The sequence below is a fragment of the Neoarius graeffei genome, chromosome 24 (genome assembly GCF_027579695.1).
Source record: "Neoarius graeffei isolate fNeoGra1 chromosome 24, fNeoGra1.pri, whole genome shotgun sequence".
Taxonomy (NCBI): domain Eukaryota; kingdom Metazoa; phylum Chordata; class Actinopteri; order Siluriformes; family Ariidae; genus Neoarius; species Neoarius graeffei.
Genome location: NC_083592.1, coordinates 26,433,365 through 26,452,074, shown reverse-complemented (window position 1 = coordinate 26,452,074; position 18,710 = coordinate 26,433,365). Strand labels below are relative to the sequence as shown.

Sequence of the window (18,710 nt, the reverse complement as noted above, 5' to 3'; positions counted from 1 at the left end):
CACTGCGTGAGCAGTCACTTGGCCTCTTAAAAAGACAAAACAGATTTTTCACCTGCCTATTTTTGAAACTACTCTCATTTACTTCATGTAAATGGATATCACGAGGAGGCACTAGATTATAACCAGGAAGTTTGATTTTTTTTATCTCATCTCATTATCTCTAGCCGCTTTATCCTGTTCTACAGGGTCGCGGGCAAGCTGGAGCCTATCCCAGCTGACTACGGGCGAAAGACGGGGTACACCCTGGACAAGTCGCCAGGTCATCGCAGGGCTGATACATAGAGGCAAACAACCATTCACACTCAGTGTAGTGGTCAGCGCTGTCGCCTCACAGCACGAAGGTTCTGGGATTGAGCCCAGTGGCCGGCGAGGGCCTTTCTGTGTGGAGTTTGCATGTTCTCCCCGTGTCCGCGTGGGTTTCCTCCGGGTGCTCCGGTTTCCCCCACAGTCCAAAGACATGCAGGTTAGGTTAACTGGTGACTCTAAATTGAGCGTAGGTGTGAATGTGAGTGTGAATGGTTGTCTGTGTCTATGTGTCAGCCCTGTGATGACCTGGCGACTTGTCCAGGGTGTACCCCGCCTTTCGCCCGTAGTCAGCTGGGATAGGCTCCAGCTCGCCTGCGACCCTGTAGAACAGGATAAGTAGCTACAGATAATGTATTATTATTATTATTATTATTATTATTATGCTATACCTCAGTGTTTGATGTTAACTGCTGGAGTTTGCTTTTGTTGGATATGAAGTCATTTCCCATGACCTTAGGTATCCAGCACCTTTCTTATGATCCTTGCTGATCCCAAAAGACAAGCTTTCTGCATCGTTCTAAACTTTGTGCTCAACTCACTTTTCTTCAGCCAGCCTGAGAAGTTCGAACTCACTGTGCCAAGTACCCCTGTAATGATGGGAATAATGAGACCATTCTTGCAATGCCAAATTCTCCTTATTTCATGCTTCAGTTCATTATATTTTTTGAGCTTTTCTTTTTATTTGTCTTTTACCCATGTATCAATAGGGCAGGCGACGTGTATGATAGCACAGATGATGTTTTCTTTTTCTACCACTACAATAGCTGGCCTAGAGCATTCTAAAACCTTGTTCGACTGAATTTTGGTATCCCAAAGTAGCTTCACTTTTTCATTTTCCAGGACTCCTTCAGCTTGATGTTCATACCACTTTTCATTCAATGGGAGACCATATTTCTTACATAATTCCCAATGCAACACTTGCGCTATCTTATCGTGTCTCCATTTCTTGTACTCGGTTTGTGCCATCACTTTGCATTCTGCTAATATATGGGCCACATTATTATTATTATTATTATTATTATTATTATTATTATTACTACTACTATAACACTGTGGCCCATTATTATTCTCATCTCATCTCATTATCTCTAGCCGCTTTATCCTGTTCTACAGGGTCACAGGCAAGCTGGAGCCTATCCCAGCTGACTACGGGCGAAAGGCGGGGTACACCCTGGACAAGTCGCCAGGTCATCACAGGGCTGACACATAGACACAGACAACCATTCACACTCACATTCACACCTACGGTCAATTTAGAGTCACCAGTTAACCTAACCTGCATGTCTTTGGACTGTGGGGGAAACCGGAGCACCCGGAGGAAACCCACGCGGACACGGGGAGAACATGCAAACTCCGCACAGAAAGGCCCTCGCCGGCCACGGGGCTCGAACCCGGACCTTCTTGCTGTGAAGCGACAGCGCTAACCACTACACCACCGTGCCACCATATTATTATTATTATTATTATTATTATTGGGGCGGCACGGTGGTGTAGTGGTTAGCGCTGTCGCCTCACAGCAAGAAGGTCCGGGTTCGAGCCCCGTGGCCGGCGAGGGCCTTTCTGTGCGGAGTTTGCATGTTCTCCCCGTGTCCGCGTGGGTTTCCTCCGGGTGCTCCGGTTTCCCCCACAGTCCAAAGACATGCAGGTTAGGTTAACTGGTGACTCTAACTTGACCGTAGGTGTGAATGTGAGTGTGAATGGTTGTCTGTGTCTATGTGTCAGCCCTGTGATGACCTGGCGACTTGTCCAGGGTGTACCCCGCCTTTCACCCGTAGTCAGCTGGGATAGGCTCCAGCTTGCCTGCGACCCTGTAGAACAGGATAAAGCGGCTAGAGATAATGAGATGAGATTATTATTATTATTATTATTATTATTATTATTATTATTATCTTGGTAAAAACTGTTAAATCTGGCAACTTAATGGAATGCTTGGCTTTCATTCATTCATTCATTCTTCGCAGGTTAAATTAAAATTTAAAGCTCCGTAATCTAAATAGTTCAGTTTTATTTTTAAATTTTATTTATTTATGATTTTATTAATTTCATTTTAATTTCTTTGTATTTATTCCTCTTCTTTGGATTTCTTTTACACACACACACACACACACACACACACACAGTATAAGTAAGTACTTAATCCAACTGAATGTAAGACAAGTGAGCAAATGTATTAATATTTATTTTTTTTATTTATTTACACACTCGACCCTCCCCAGTACACTGTTGTTGTTTTTTGTTGTTGTTGTTATTTTTTTCTGCAGAAATATGGGACGGTGTTAAAATTAAAAGAACTGAAGAGTGTAAAAAGCTGTACTGGTTCCTGAAAGACGTTACCCTGAAAACATTTTAGTTATTTAGTAATTTCGGCTCCATTCATTTACTTTCAGCTCTTTCACCTTCCCATGTTTCCTTCCCTGTGGAACACTAATCAGACAGGAAAGTCCTCTAACTTTTCAGACAGTCTTAGCACTTACCTGAACCCACTCTGTCATTTTTCTCTGTTCCCACCACACCATTAGCGCTGGCCTCAAAGACGCTCAGGCCAGTAGGGTTGTGTGTGAAACTGAGCTCTTTGGTGCAGCGCGCTCTCTGATGTGCAGGAGCTCATCAGTGGTGGAAGGGATTGGACACGTAAAGCCGTGGAGCAAATATGAGATTCTCGGTTCAGTCTTTCAAAGGTGGTGCTGGAAGGGCTGTCTGGAGGAGCTTTGATCAGCCGCTTGACTCCTGTCTCGCTGCAGCCGGTGGAGGCGCTGCAGCAGCGTTTGTGCTGGCAGACATCAGAGCGGAGGGAGAAGGAAGAGGCTGATGGGGAGATGATGGATGGAGTGAGACGAAGGAGAACGGCAGGAGACGAGGGCCAGTCACTGATGGAAGATGCTAGCTCACTGTGGGTGATCTGTTTTTTCATGCTTCAGCTAATGTACAGAAGTTGGTGTAGTTCTTATTGTTGCTTTAGTTTGTCGCTGCTTTGTTTTCTCATGAAAAATAGAAACACGAACGTTTCATTCGGACATAAAAGACAGTAAAACCACATTGCATCAGTATGCATCACAGGATATAGAGTTTAAGCCAGTGGCTTTCCAGGCCTTTCTTCATGTGACCTATTCTTGTCCTGGCTATATATTGCAATTCCAAAGGGCAAAACCTCGGAGCATGAAATGAACCGGCGTCCTCTCATCCCAGGGCAAAAGGCAGAACTTGCAGAGCCTCAGACCGATCCTTCTCCCAGCAGACAAATCTCTCCTGCCTGTGGCACGCATGGAAAGCCCTGACCTTTTCACAAAGTTTAGCACTTTAAATATTTAGCTTTGTGTTATGATGGATCCTTGAAGTGCTAAGCATGTGTGAAGTCTCTGATTAGCGGAACTTGTCAGACTCCCTTTTTTGTGGGCCGGCACTGAGAGCAGCATCGCTCTTTGTTTGACAGGCACACATTTAAACAAACACGGGTACCTGACAGCGACTGGGTGCTAGCACGGGCTCGCTGGGAAACACGGTGCGCTGAGGAAAACCACTGACAGTTACTCTAATGGCCTCGCTAGTTTCCCTCTCGGCCCTTATTGGGGGCTGAGCCTCGATGTTGCACTGGAGCAGGGTTTAACGCCATGGGAACACCGTGGAGGTCCGCTGGGTCCCATCTTCATGCTCGACCTCAGATCCTACTAGGAAGATAGATGGCTTTGAACTCGGCTGACTTTCAGGGCTCACTCGCCGACTTTCAAATCGAACCTTTCATTGTGGAATGCGGCAGGACGTCTGTGTTGATAATACATGTGTTGATAATACGTGTAGGCCTGGCTGTGCCTGTTTGACTCTTCTGCTATGCGCTGTATACATTCTGCTTAGGGAAAGCGCACGGCGCGTGCAAACATTGGTCAACCTACGACGTTCGCGCTCTGGATGGTGTCATGTGAGCACATTTCTGGCGGATGGTGTAAATTCAGTAAATATATGAGTCCTAATGCATGTAGCCTGCTCTGTATGCAGAGAAAGAGCAGAGTCAGCGAGAATGGTATTAATGCATGACAAATGAGCAGGGCGATAAGAATGAAAGGGCACGACAGAGCTGCCTTATTAAGACTGAAAAGCTGGTAGAATTGCTGTGTGTTCCTCGACGACCCAAAATCCGTCTCCTTCTCCGTACTGAAGCCGAGGCACCCACTGACATCGTACCACAACACAATACTGAAGATTTTACACTTGTTACTATTGTTGTTCCGGTAAATTCTGATCTCTCGTGTCGAACCTGAGTACACACAGATAAAATAAATGAGCCATTTGAAAGTGTACACACATCATATTATATCGACAGACACGGTTCGTAGTAAATTGCTTACTGCTGGTGTCATGCTGGAAGCCTCTCTTCCCTCAATTTCAAATTTGCACTTAACACCTTCCTGTTGCTGGCCTTCTCATTTATCAAGTGCGTTTGTCCCACTGACAAGCTTCACAGTGCCGGCGGAATATCAATATCAAGACGGCGCGGCGCGAGCGGCCCGGGTAACCTTCAACTAAATGTCATTCTGCTTAATCCTATTTGAAAATTAAACATTGAAAAAAAGCTTCAGCGTTTCCTCTTCCTCCCTCCATCCACGCAGTCACCAGGTCGGCGTGGGCGCGTCGCTGACATTTGTAAATATTGTGTTCTGCTCGTGTTCTCCATTATTTGTTATTTGTTTCTAGCTCGGAGGTAATGACTGACCGGAAATGAGTGACTGAAGCGATGTAGCTATTTTTTTTTTTGGTCAGTTTTGTGTAGTGAAGAATGGGAAGTGTGTACTCTCCAGAGTGCCACTGAGGCAGCACACCAATGCATCGCGATAGGAAACGGAGTGTGTGAGAAAGAAAAACACACATCGTGGAGAGCTGTTGCTGTCAGGTTCAGGCCCAGTGGCTCTGCTAAGGGGCCTGTGACAGGGAGAAAGAGACACAGCGTCGAGAGCAGACAGGCGAGAAAGGCCCCCATGCATCAAACACACATATTTACATAAACAAATCCTCCCCATATAGCCTGTAATTACCGCACTGACAGCGCCGGCCACGCAAGAAAAAAGAGCTTGTCTGATCGAGACAGATACACAATGACCGAGGCAGAAGCTCCATCAAAGTGCACCTACACTGGGGGCTTCTTTGTATGCATGAACTGCATCAGATTATAGGCCGTGTCTTCTTCTCCAATATATGGAGTCCATACATCCTCCTCTGAAGGAATTCCTCCCCGTTGGATAGAGATGCATAAAAAGACACACACACACACACAGGTTAGAAAATGCAATTGTTTTGCCATAAAATAGAGGTTTTGTTATAGTGGAAATGACAACACAGTTAATACATACAGTTTCCGTGCTTTCCAAGCACAATGCAGTGTCCTTCTCAGACGTATGTGTGTGCGTGCGTGCGAGCGAGCGATTAAAAAGGTCCGATATTATAATCAGGGATCATCCCTTACTTTGAAAAGTGAAGTCTGTTAAAGCTTGCGACCCATTCTATAATTGCGGGTACGTTTCAAGTGTTGAAAGAAAACAAACAAACAGCTACAACAAAAATTTAGTCCTCGTCAACTCTGTTATCGTCAAACTGGCCAACCCACAAACTGAATTGACGATAACAGAGTTGACATTCCCCACCTTTTTGTGTCGCCACATGCTAACCTCAAGCTAGCGACCGCATGGCATGTATAAAAACAGAATTGTATGGATTTTAATCAGATGTGTCAGATAACAGAATCCAGGGACACATGTCGGCCCGGGGGCATTTTGAGTTATTGACAGATTCAGAAAGTACAGTTTCTAAGCTTTCCAGTGATGCCTTCCATGTGGAGATCTGACAATATTTGAAGAATGTGTGGCCTTTTGAAAGTGCATACCTCTTAAAACAGAAAAGGGAGAAAATCGCCCTCAAAGTTTTCCATCTCAGCTACTCTGGGTGTAGGGCGGCCACATAATGGTGCTCATCTGCATGACATTAAGGAAAGCTCCACCCCCTACGAGCTAGCACGATACTACTTTCATGTAAACAAAGATCACCACGTCAATTTTCCTTCCATGCAAAGTATGCCCAACACAATTATGAAGTACAAAAATAAGTCCTAAAGTATACTTTAACGTTTTGTGGTTGAAAAATTACTCACACCGTTAGAAAGATAGCATGATGATACAACTAACACAACGCTAGTTTCATGTAACCAAACCACAACACTCTCCGTTACATGCAAAAATAACCACACAGCCTTAGATTAATAAACTTACCCCGTCAGAAAGAGAACCGTCGTCTTGCACACATCAGTGCCTCCGATGGAATGTAGTCCTAGAACACTTCTTTTTGGTTGCGTTTTTTTTGCTAGAAATGGTTCTCTCCGATGTAAATACCGTGTGTCTGTTTGCTTCGCGGTGTTTCAGCTCCTCTGCGCTCTGTTTAGCTTGCTCATTCCATAGTGAAATTACATGCCTGTATGCAGCTTAAGTAGCCACGAGCTCAGCTCGTATCATACAGCTGATTCGCGAAAAAAACCAAAAGACTTAAATCATCATGTGAATGGCCCATATGGTAATTTACCCACACCCCCCAGCAGGCTACAGTCCTGACAAAAACGAGACAATTTGCAACAAAAAATGTATGCTTTTCCAACAAAACAATCTATTATCTGAAAGACTGATTGCATTCTTCAAGATCTCAACTTGCACATGATGGAAAAAAACGAAAATCACAAATTTCGAAAAAAAAATGCTTCTTTTGCGATTATCTCGGATTCGTTTCGGCCGACATGCGTCCCTGGATTCGGTGAGGTGTGTCATTTTTTTTTTTTTTTTAATGAGTGAGAGATTCACTCCAATATCACAATAACAGATTTGATGAATGATTAATCTAGTGTTGGTGTAAAATCCTCAACGTTTTGCTCAAATTAAAAGAGAACTGAAGGCAATTTTTTTTATAATCAAAATTCTATTTATCATTTTATTAAATATCGGAATGCATTTTTGATCGCTATTTTGTCGCTACTATAGCAAGTTATGAGTGTTTGAAATGCACTATGTAATATATCAGTCCATATGTCAACGCAACGGCCGTAAACGAGATGCGTTGAGACCTGTGCGAGACATCGTAGGACGAAAGTAAAACGTACAGCGGAAATCAAAGTGACCAACATCTGCCAAAGTTGTCAAAAGACGTGCGCGCCCTCTTTCGAATGCTGATGTAATCAAGCCGGAATTTTGTTTGTTTCGATAGCAATCAGGAAAGTTTGAAAAAAGTCGGCAGTAATCGTCATTTAAACTCGTTTTTGTGCAATATTTCGTTTGGAAAACAGTTTTCAAAATGGCTGCACTGACACCTAGCTGACACTTCACGTTTCGAAGTCTCGCACAAGTCTCATGAAGATCACGTGGATAAGCGACGCCTGCCATGGACCAAACGAACTAAATTCAACGTGGCTAAAAACCGAACAGGCCGATAAGTATAATATTTAATTGCAGTTAGTTGCCAATAGGTGGCACGGTGGTGTAGTGGTTAGCGCTGTCGCCTCACAGCAAGAAGGTCAGCTTGCCTGCGACCCTGTAGAACAGGATAAAGCGGCTAGAGATAACGGATGGAAGGATGGATGGATAGTTGCCAATACGAATCGGGATATAAGGTTACTAAAACCGAAAACGTTATTGAATAACACGCTAGTTAAGAAATAAAGCAAATTTTAAAATGACTTCAGTTATCCTTAAACGAAAGAAGAAACATAATGTCCCTCACTGCCTTTCTGAAGTTTCCCGCCAGAGGAAGTGACGTCACTCGGTGCAGGTGTCATGCGTGTTATTAAAAGTCTTTGTGGATTTTATGCAGTTTTATAACAGAGTGAACAGAGTTGACAATAACATTGGGACGGATACAAAATATATATATTTTTTATTCCTGAAATTTCACATAATACAGAAAATACTTTCCATGCAACTGATGTTATAGCAGTTAATAGAATAAGCCCCCAAAAGACAGATTGTTAGACTGAATCACTTCCTGTTTATTCCAGTTGAATGGATGAATCAGGAGTTGAAGACAGCCAATAATGTGGGGGGGAGGGGAGGGGAGGGGAGGGGAGGGGGAGTCATTTAAATATGGATATGGATAAATTGGGTCTAAAATGTACATCAAGCATTGGTATTGGTGAAAGTTTGTCATAATTTGCATTACTGTTCAAAACTGATTCAATAAAGATTTATTTTATGGAAAATAATAAAAGGTTTATCTCAGAGACACGAAATTCTAGAATGACCCAGTTGTACAAGATGTACATGGATGTCCGTCCATCCATCCTTCACTTGTGGAATCATGAGCACTGCTGAAACCACATGCACGGATTGATATCTTTACTGTTTGTGCAGTCAAATACATGGAAGGCGTACGCTGTGAGACCGCAAAACCAAACACTGACCTGCCATCGACACCAAAGGGACTGGTACACATCCAGTCCCTTTCTCTTGAGGTTATAATGCTTCATACCACCAGACATCGGAGAAATACAGACAAATTATTCTTCTTCAGTGAAAATACACATATTGTCTCAGTGGGTTATTGAGTCAAATATGGAAAATAGCCAATTAAACTTGTACTTTAATGCATGTTTAAAGCTGTCTATACTACAGTGAACTCAAGTACCTGTTGGTGAAAAGTAACAGAAATGAGACAACAGAACATGTTTACACTGTCTTACACTGCGCATTGTTTAAAATGGTATGAAACGTTCGATAAATAAAGGAGATAAATAAGAACGTTTATATACGTTCTTACAGCTGCATTTGGCTGAAATCAACTGCACGTCAACCACTGCACACTTTTTTATGAGATTGGATATTTCTTTATTCAGATATTTTCATTAACAAGCGAAATTAATCAGTATGAGTATACCGTAAATATGCAGGTGATTATAGGAAATCTCACGCGCTGATTGGTTGAGAAATTCGGACTATTTCTCGATAATCACCTTGAGCGACTCCGCAAAATAATTGTAAATCTCAAAAAATTGTATAATCTCAGTCTTCTTAATAGTGAGGTCCCAAGCATATGGAAGTCTGCCTTCGTTCTTCCCCCTGTTAAAAGGGGGAGATCCCTCAGTTGTGAATTATTACAGACTGATTTCGAAGCTGTGCATTTTAGCAAAGGCCTTTGAAAGACTTGTCAGCAATCAATTAAAGGATTTTGTTGAGGAAACTAGCATCTTATCAAGATACCAATCTGGCTTTAGGAAAAATCACAGCACTGTTTCTGCGGCCCTTAAGGTTTTAAATGACATCATTGAAGCATTGGACTTAGTGTGTAGCGTTATTTATAGACTTATCCAAGGCGTTTGACGCCGTTGATCATAATATCCTGATTGATATATTGCACAAAATTGGCTTATCCGAGCATGCAGTGTCTTGGTTCAGAAATTACTTATCGGGTAGATCACAGTGTGTCCAGATGGCAGGGACATCAACATTTTTTTGAGGGTTTCAAAGGGGGTACCACAAGGGTTGGTCTTAGGGCCCATTTTGTTTTCAATCTATATAAATGATCTTTGCAATCAGATGCCGTGTATCATTTTTATGCAGACGACACAATATATTGTTTTGCATCGTCTGTTGTGCAAGATTTCACTCTTTTTTACAATCGGCCTTTGACGTTGTTCAGGCCTGTCTGCAAAGGCTGAAGCTGGTTTTGAACACTAACGAGACGAAGGTCATGCTGTTTTCCAAGGTTACTGTGCTGTCAAAAAATCTCCCCGTTTTAACTTGCCAGGGTACAGCCATTGAGCTGGTCTCGTCCTGTAGGTACCTGGGTTTCCATGTTGCTCAACGTTTAACTTTCAAGTACCATATTTCAAGTTTAGATTCTAAACTTAGGGTAAAATTGGGCTTTTACTTTAAGAATAGATCTCACTTCTCTCTTGGAGCCAGGAAACGCCTCGTGTCAGCAACCTTTCCTCCACTGCTTGGTTATGGTGATGTACTATACATGCATGCACCGGTTACATGTTTACGTTCTCTGGATACTGTGCATCATTGTGCTCTGAGGTTTGTCACTGGATGCAAGAACCTGACCCATCATTGCACTTTGTACAAAAAAGCTGAATGGTCATCCCTGTCTGTTAGAAGATTCACTCATTGGTTGACTTTTATTTATAAGGTTCTACTTGGTATGGTCCCATCCTATCTCGGAAATTACCTTGTTAGGAATCATGGACATTACAGCCTACGATCCACTGGCTTTTATTCTGACTGTCCCTCATGTCTTCACAGAACTGGGGGAAAAGGCATTTCGCTTTGCTGCTCCCTCTGCACGGAACTTTCTGCAAGATGAATTAAAATTGTCGGATTTGATTCCTCGTGATAGCTTTGTTAGAATTCTTAAAACTAAGGAACTCGAAAGCATTGGGCTTTGTCACTGTTTTTAATTCAGATGTTAAAATGTGTTACAGATGTTAATCTCATCATCTCTAGCCGCTTTATCCTGTTCTACAGGGTCGCAGGCAAGCTGGAGCCTATCCCAGCTGACTATGGGTGAAAGGCGGGGTACACCCTGGACAAGTCGCCAGGTCATCACAGGGCTGACACAGAGACACAGACAACCATTCACACTCACATTCACACCTACGGTCAATTTAGAGTCACCAGTTAACCTAACCTGCATGTCTTTGGACTGTGGGGGAAACCGGAGCACCCGGAGGAAACCCACGCGGACACGGGGAGAACATGCAAACTCCGCACAGAAAGGCCCTCGCCGGCCACGGGGCTCGAACCCGGACCTTCTTGCTGTGAGGCGACAGCGCTAACCACTACACCACCGTGCCACCCAGATGTTAATCTATCTCTGATATTTTTATTTATTGTATGATTGTTATTTGTATTATTGTTTGTACTATAAAATCTGCTGCCTCTTGGCCAGGTTGCTTTCGAAAAAGGGATTTTATATCTCAATAAGCTTTACCTGGTTAAATAAAGGTTAAATAAAATAAATTTAAAAAATGGTGGCCGATTGCTTTGTCACCGTAAGTGAGGAAGAATTACAAATGATGAAAGAAAATGTTCCTAAAAGCACTAAAGATGCTACGAAGTTTGGTCTAAAACTATTCAAAGGTAAGGTGGAAGCGTGATTTATTTTATCGATTTCAAAACAAAGTATTTTATGTAACTCAGCGTAGATAAGTGGCACAAGTCTGCGCCGCACCTTTATTACATTTGCGTGCCACTTTTGAAGATTGAAATAAATGGGGTTTTTTAATGCGATTTTTGAAAAATGTTAAAAATTAGCATCTGTGTATTTATACTCAAACAATTATCTGCCTCAGGCTCAGTGAATATCGGTGAATCATAACCGTATTCAATTCAGTGAATAATTATTAAATATAAACTGGTATGATTTAAATGAATATATAAAGTAAGAGTCCAGAGAAATATTTAACTTATGATCTTGAAGATTAATAATGAGTACTTGGATGGACTAGATAAGAAAGTAAGGCGTTAGGTTTATTTACTTACTTATTTATTGGAACTGTAATTGAGTAAAAGTACATGAATGAATTTTTAATTCGACACAGGTAAAGCAATACTTAGGTGTAGTAACGAAGCAGAGCGACGGAGTCAAGTTAAAAGATTGTTTCATGTGTCTTCGGGCTTTAAAATGGATTAGCACCTCAAGAAACCGGAGATCAAGTGCCCTACTATCTAACATGACGTTGCGGTTCAGTCTGTGTTAGCTTACATGAGTCAAGAATCCCCACACCTTTTCATTTTTCTCTGGTTATTTGTTCCACAAGAAAGAGACTGGAGTGGTTTGTAGTTTCATTATATTTCTAACATAATTCTATACCGATTTCAAGCCACAAATTCATATTATATGCAACATCAGTCAAAAGTTTGGACATGTCTTCAAATTCAATGGTTTTGTTTCCCATCTCATTATCTGTAGCCGCTTTATCCTGTTCTACAGGGTCGCAGGCAAGCTGGATCCTATCCCAGCTGACTACGGGCGAAAGGCGGGGTACACCCTGGACAAGTCGCCAGGTCATCGCAGGGCTGACACATAGACACAGACAACCATTCACACTCACATTCACACCTACAGTCAATTTAGAGTCACCAGTTAACCTAACCTGCATGTCTTTGGACTGTGGGGGAAACCGGAGCACCCGGGGGAAACCCACGCGGACACGGGGAGAACATGCAAACTCTGCACAGAAAGGCCCTCGCCGGCCACGGGACTCGAACCCGGACCTTCTTGCTGTGAGGCGACAGCGCTAGCCACTACACCACCGTGCCGCCCATGGTTTTGTTTCTCATCTCATCTCATCTGTAGCCACTTTATCCTGTTCTACAGGGTCGCAGGCAAGCTGGAGCCTATCCCAGCTGACTACGGGCGAAAGGCGGGGTACACCCTGGACAAGTCGCCAGGTCATCACAGGGCTGACACATAGACACAGACAACCATTCACACTCACATTCACACCTACGCTCAATTTAGAGTCACCAGTTAACCTAACCTGCATGTCTTTGGACTGTGGGGGAAACCGGAGCACCCGGAGGAAACCCACGCGGACACGGGGAGAACATGCAAACTCCACACAGAAAGGCCCTCGCCGGCCACTGGGCTCGAACCCGGACCTTCTTGCTGTGAGGCGACAGCGCTAACCACTACACCACCGTGCCGTGCCGCGCATGGTTTTGTTTATTTGTATTAATTAAAAGACACTTCTTTATGTCTTAAAGTAATGATGGATGTCGTTTCTCTTTAATTAGTTTTTCGGTTCTTGACATAATGTGGATTACTACAGCTGTGGTGTTGAATAGGGCTGTTTACTGTATTGTTATTATTTACTGTTTACTGTTTGAAATCACATTAAGAAGGCAAGAAATTGCACTAATTAACTTTTGACGAGACATACCTGTTAATTGAAAAGCATTCCAGGTGACTCCCTCATGAAGCTGGTTAAGATAATGCCAACAGTGTGTAAAGCGTCAAGGGAAACACTGGATAATTTGAAGAATCTAAAATATCAAACATATATTTTGTTTTTGATAATTTTTTTGTTTACTACATAACTCCATATACACTATATTGCCAAAAGTATTTGCTCACCCATCCAAATTATTGGAATCCGGTGTTCCAATCACTTCCATGGCCACAGGTGTATAAAATCAAGCACCTAGGCATGCAGACTGTTTTTACAGTTTGGAGCTGGCCCCTTCCTCTTCCAACATGACTGTGCACCAGTGCACAAAGCAACGTCCATAAAGACATGGATGACAGAGTCTGGTGTGGATGAACTTGACTGGCCTGCACAGAGTCCTGACCTCAACCCGATAGAACCCCTTTGGGATGAATTAGAGCGGAGACTGAGAGCCAGGCCTTCTCATCCAACATCAGTGTGTGACCTCACAAATGCGCTTCTGGAAGAATGGTCAAAAATTCCCATAAACACACTCCTAAACCTTGTGGACAGCCTTCCCAGAAGAGTTGAAGCTGTTCTAGCTGCAAAGGGTGGACTGACGTCATATTGAACCCTATGGGTTGGGAATGGGATGTCACTTAAGATCATATGTGAATCAAGGCAGGTGACCGAATACTTTTGGCAATATAGTGTATGTTCCATGTGTTATTTCATAGTTTTGGCGTCTTCAGTGTTCTACAATGTAGAAAACGGTGTTGTAGTCGAGTCACTAAACCTCAAGTCCGAGTCCAGTCTCGAGTCCCCAGTGTTCAAGTCCAAGTCATTTAAAGAACATTTCGAGTCGAGTCCGAGAACAAGACTCCAATCGCACCATGTGACGCACTGTTGCTGCATTTATGTGAAAGCGTCTCTGCTGCTGTGTTGGACTAACGTTCCTGCTCGACTGCCCCATTTTAGTGAACGGGCTACAGATAAAAAGCTTGTTCATCGTTCAGCAAGCCCCGCCCACTTTCAACAGCGCAAATAACATGAGAGAGGGTTAACACTAGCTAGTTCATCGCTCAGCAAGCAAGCCCCGCTATCAACAGAGCAATGAACACAGCACGTTGCTTACTTCTCTGGGTGGAGTCTTACCAAATGACGATTGAAGTTCGAGGTTGTCCCCGTCGTCTCCTCGATAGTTCTTCTACATATGGAACACACAGCAGTGCATTTTTTCCCACTGCATGAGAAGTCTGTATAAGCAAAGCGGACAATCCTAGGGGCGTCTCTCCAGGCATTTTAGTGCAATTAACGTCAGTTTGTTCCTCAACATCACGTATGAACAGGTGAATGTGCATTCTCTCTCTTGCACAAAATTAGTATAAAAATGAATTTCGATATAAATATCTTATGCCAAATTATTATGGCATGTTACAAAAAAATTAAGAAAAAATCTGAGTCCTCGTCTTCAGTTTACGAGTCCGAGTCATCAGTGCTCAAGTCAAGTCACGAGTCCTTAAAATTAGGGCACGAGTCGGACTCGAGTACTACAAGCCTGGTAGAAAATCGTCACAATACAGGAAACCCTATGAGTGAGTAGGTGTGTCTGGTTCTGTATGTCCAGGTATCTAGCTATCACTAATATCACTGCTTATTAGACTCCTCGGTAAACTAATCCGTTGTTTGTGTGTTGCAGGTGGGAGATGCAGGACGGTGCCCTACTCGAAGATGAAGAGAAGACTTTAGTGGATCACTTCAAGAAAGCTTATTTAAACAAAGCTCTGGAACCTTGTTCTGAAATCTCTGAATGACCGGAATGCTGTACATTCAAATTTTAAGGCACAATATTAGTCTTTGCATGTTACAATATTTTATTATGAAGTATTAGCTCACTGTACAGCGATATCTGTTTTGTTATCGTTTTTGTTGTTTTGTATGTGGTCCTGTATTAGGATGGACATTAATCCAGCAGCAGGGTAAATAGATGTGGTTTAAGGAACCGCTGTTGAACTGAATCACACGTTCTGACCATACACCAAAGTGTCAGGATGCTGGTTACATTAAGCTTAGCATTTCCTCTTGTTAGTAATTTTTGGCAAATTTCTATTTAAGCATACACCACTCAGCCATAGCATTAAAATAAGTGACGGGTGAAGTGAATAACATTGATTGATTATCTCATTACAATGGCAGCTGTGGGATATATTAGGCAGGTCTCAGTCAGTTCTTGAAGCTGATGTGTTGGAAGCAGGAAAAATGAGCAAGTGTAAGGATCTGAGTAACTTTGACAAGAGCCAAATTGTGATGGCGAGATGACTGGGTCTGAGAATTTGTATGGATATGGATTTATAATAATAAAAATTAGATCAAATGTTGAAGTGTTTATATGGTTTCTTCCAGTGTTGTGGTTGAGTCACTAAACCCTGAGTCCGAGTCCAGTCTCAAGTCACCAGTGTTCAAGTCCAAGTCATTAAAAAATTTCAAATCGAGTCCAAGACTCCAACTGCACCATTTGACGGTGGCTGTTTCAGTGCCATTAACATTAGTTTGTTCCTGGACAGGTGAATGTGCTTCTCTTTATCAGGGAGTGTGAAGTATTCTGTCAGAGATGGTTGGGAGACAGATAAAAGTGCAGAAGGTGTGTTTAAACGGGTAAACAATCCAGAACGGCAGGCAAAATCGTGAAACAGGCAATAGGTTGAGCGAGGCACAAACAGGCTATCGTAGACTCGGCAGAATCAAAGACGAGAAACAGGAAATCAGGAAACCTCATCTCATCTCATTATCTCTAGCCGCTTTATCCTGTTCTACAGGGTCGCAGGCAAGCTGGAGCCTATCCCAGCTGACTACGGGCGAAAGACGGGGTACACCCTGGACAAGTCGCCAGGTCATCACAGGGCTGACACATAGACACAGACAACCATTCACACTCACATTCACACCTACGGTCAATTTAGAGTCACCAGTTAACCTAACCTGCATGTCTTTGGACTGTGGGGGAAACCGGAGCACCCGGAGGAAACCCACGCAGACACGGGGAGAACATGCAAACTCCACACAGAAAGGCCCTCGCCGGCCACAGGACTCGAACCTGGACCTTCTTGCTGTGAGGCGACAGCGCTAACCACTACACCACCGTGCCGCCTGAAATCAGGAAACCAAACAAGAAAATAAAGTTCAGTAATGTGTCAGTGACACAACTCAATACTTCGCAAAGTAAGTGTGTTTTCACAGTTTTTATATAGGTGCACTGATTGTGCCTTAATCCTGTGCAGGTGCGAGTCATTTACGCGAGAGTCCGCCTGGTGCGCGTGCTGTCCGGAGCGCGCCTGAGAGTCTATCTGATGCACGCGCCAAGGTGCACAGGTGACACTCTTGCACAAAATTAGTACAAAATTAATGTAGATATAAATATCTCAGGCGGCACGGTGGTGTAGTGGTTAGCGCTGTCGCCTCACAGCAAGAAGGTCCTGGGTTCGAGCCCCGGGGTCGGCGAGGGCCTTTCTGTGTGGAGTTTGCATGTTCTCCCCGTGTCCGTGTGGGTTTCCTCCGGGTGCTCCGGTTTCCCCCACAGTCCAAAGACATGCAGGTTAACTGGTGACTCTAAATTGACCGTAGGTGTGAATGGTTGTCTGTGTCTATGTGTCAGCCCTGTGATGACCTGGCGACTTGTCCAGGGTGTACCCCGCCTTTCACCCGTAGTCAGCTGGGATAGGCTCCAGCTTGCCTGCGACCCTGTAGAAGGATAAAGCGGCTAGAGATAATGAGATGAGATAAATATCTCATGCCAAATTATTATGGCATGTTACAAAAAAATCAAGAAACTATCCGAGTCCTCGTCTCCAGTTTACAAGTCCGAATGCAGTTAATGCACAAGTCTGAGTCAAGTCACGAGTCCTTAAAATTAGGGCACGAGTCGGACTTGACTCGAGTACTACAAGCCTGGTTTCTTCAAATCACTTAGTATCTGTAGTTTAAAAAGTGTTAATATACACACACATAAATACACCGTGATTTATTTCGCAAGGTGACATGGTGGTCAGATCCAGGGTCCCGAGTCCGATCCTGAGCTCAGGTTATTCCCTGTGTGGCATGTTCTCACCCTGTTTGTCTGGATTTCCTCCAGTTTCTTCTCACCTCCCAAAAACATGCAGTAGGTGGACAGGCTATGCTAAATTGCTCCTAGGTGTGATTGTGTGAGTGAATTTTTGTGCGTGGATGACTTATTTTTAACCTTCTGAAGTTCTCCCACACTTCCATTGCTACGCTGTTTCCACTGGCGTCCTGTATCTGCCTGCATCAGATTTAAAGCACTGATACTTCCATACAAAGCCCCTACCAGCACCCATTTATCACACCCCGCACTGCACCATACTCTCTCCGATCTTCCAGCACCGCTCGGTTGGACCCACCATCTCTCAGGGTACAAGGCTTGCATGCACACAGGCTTGCTCATCGGGGATAAATAAATATATTCGGGATAAAATTAGCTCATATGTTTAAAGTCTTTAATTTTCTGGAAAGCTGCTTTGCGACAATGTCTGTTAAAAGTGCGATACAAATAAACTTGACAAAAAAGACATGCATGCAGACGTTACTCTTTTCTATTCTGGCACCTTGGTGGTGGAACAAATTTCCCCTAGATGTCTGAACAGCTGAGTCACTGGCAGTTTTCAAATGACGATGAAACATCTACTATCCTTGACTTGCAAGTGACGTCAAAGCAAAATAGAAACCCGGAAGTCGGCCATGTTGGTGGATATACAAATGCGGGGTCAAGCGACATTCCATACAAAACATAGTCACGCGTGCCGTGTGCAACTCTGTTTGTTTCTCCACTGCTTTAAGCGTTCTTTTAGCTATGCCATATCTTTATGCCTTATATGGTTGTGGTCACAACAGTACTCGTGACCATGGCATGTTCCGATTTTTTAGAATTCCGTCCGTGATTTGGAAAGAGGGTGAGGAAATTCTGAGGCTTAGGACGGAGAGGCGATGAGCACGGCTGAACAACATCGGCAGGGCTGATCTAACAGAGACCAAAACCAAAACAGCTCGTAAATATTTTATCTCGGGTGAGATTCAAAAGCTTTCTCAATAATGTCATGGGACAATTTTATTTTGTGTTGCTATAAAACGAGTGTTCTCTTGAGTTCTCGGTCATCGTTATAATTTTAACACGTGCAATACCATTTCGCTTCTAGGAGCGCCAGCAAAATTATACGATAGAAACAATCCAAACTGGGCACCCACTCAGAAAACGGGCTATGTTTCGTCCAAGGTCGGACTTGATTCAAACCAGATAGAACGCGATATCTGGGTACTTGAAAAGTCTGACTTTTTAAAATAATATGGATCAAAACCACACATATCTATCTTCTCTTTGTATTGAATTTTCGCTGGACCATTCAAATGGTGGTAATACTGAGAAAATTCAGCATTGTTTACAGACACGCTTTCAGCGGCTGCCATCCTAGTTGCTTTGTATATCCACCGCACGGGCGATTGCTCT

The 18,710-nt window shown here is 43.3% G+C and overlaps 1 protein-coding gene across 5 annotated transcripts in view; it reads left to right on the top strand.

Annotated features, from left to right (window-relative positions):
* The window catches only part of kiaa0825 (KIAA0825 ortholog), a 297,880-nt gene extending 282,343 nt beyond the window's left edge, over positions 1-15,537 (top strand). For all 5 annotated transcript variants that reach the window (XM_060906939.1, XM_060906943.1, XM_060906940.1 and 2 more), the window contains one exon: positions 14,895-15,537. In XM_060906939.1, coding sequence (XP_060762922.1) covers positions 14,895-15,009 — 115 coding nt within the window. In that variant the 3' untranslated portion in view covers positions 15,010-15,537. The remainder of the gene's footprint in view (positions 1-14,894) is intronic.
* Positions 15,538-18,710: the final 3,173 nt, after the last annotated feature.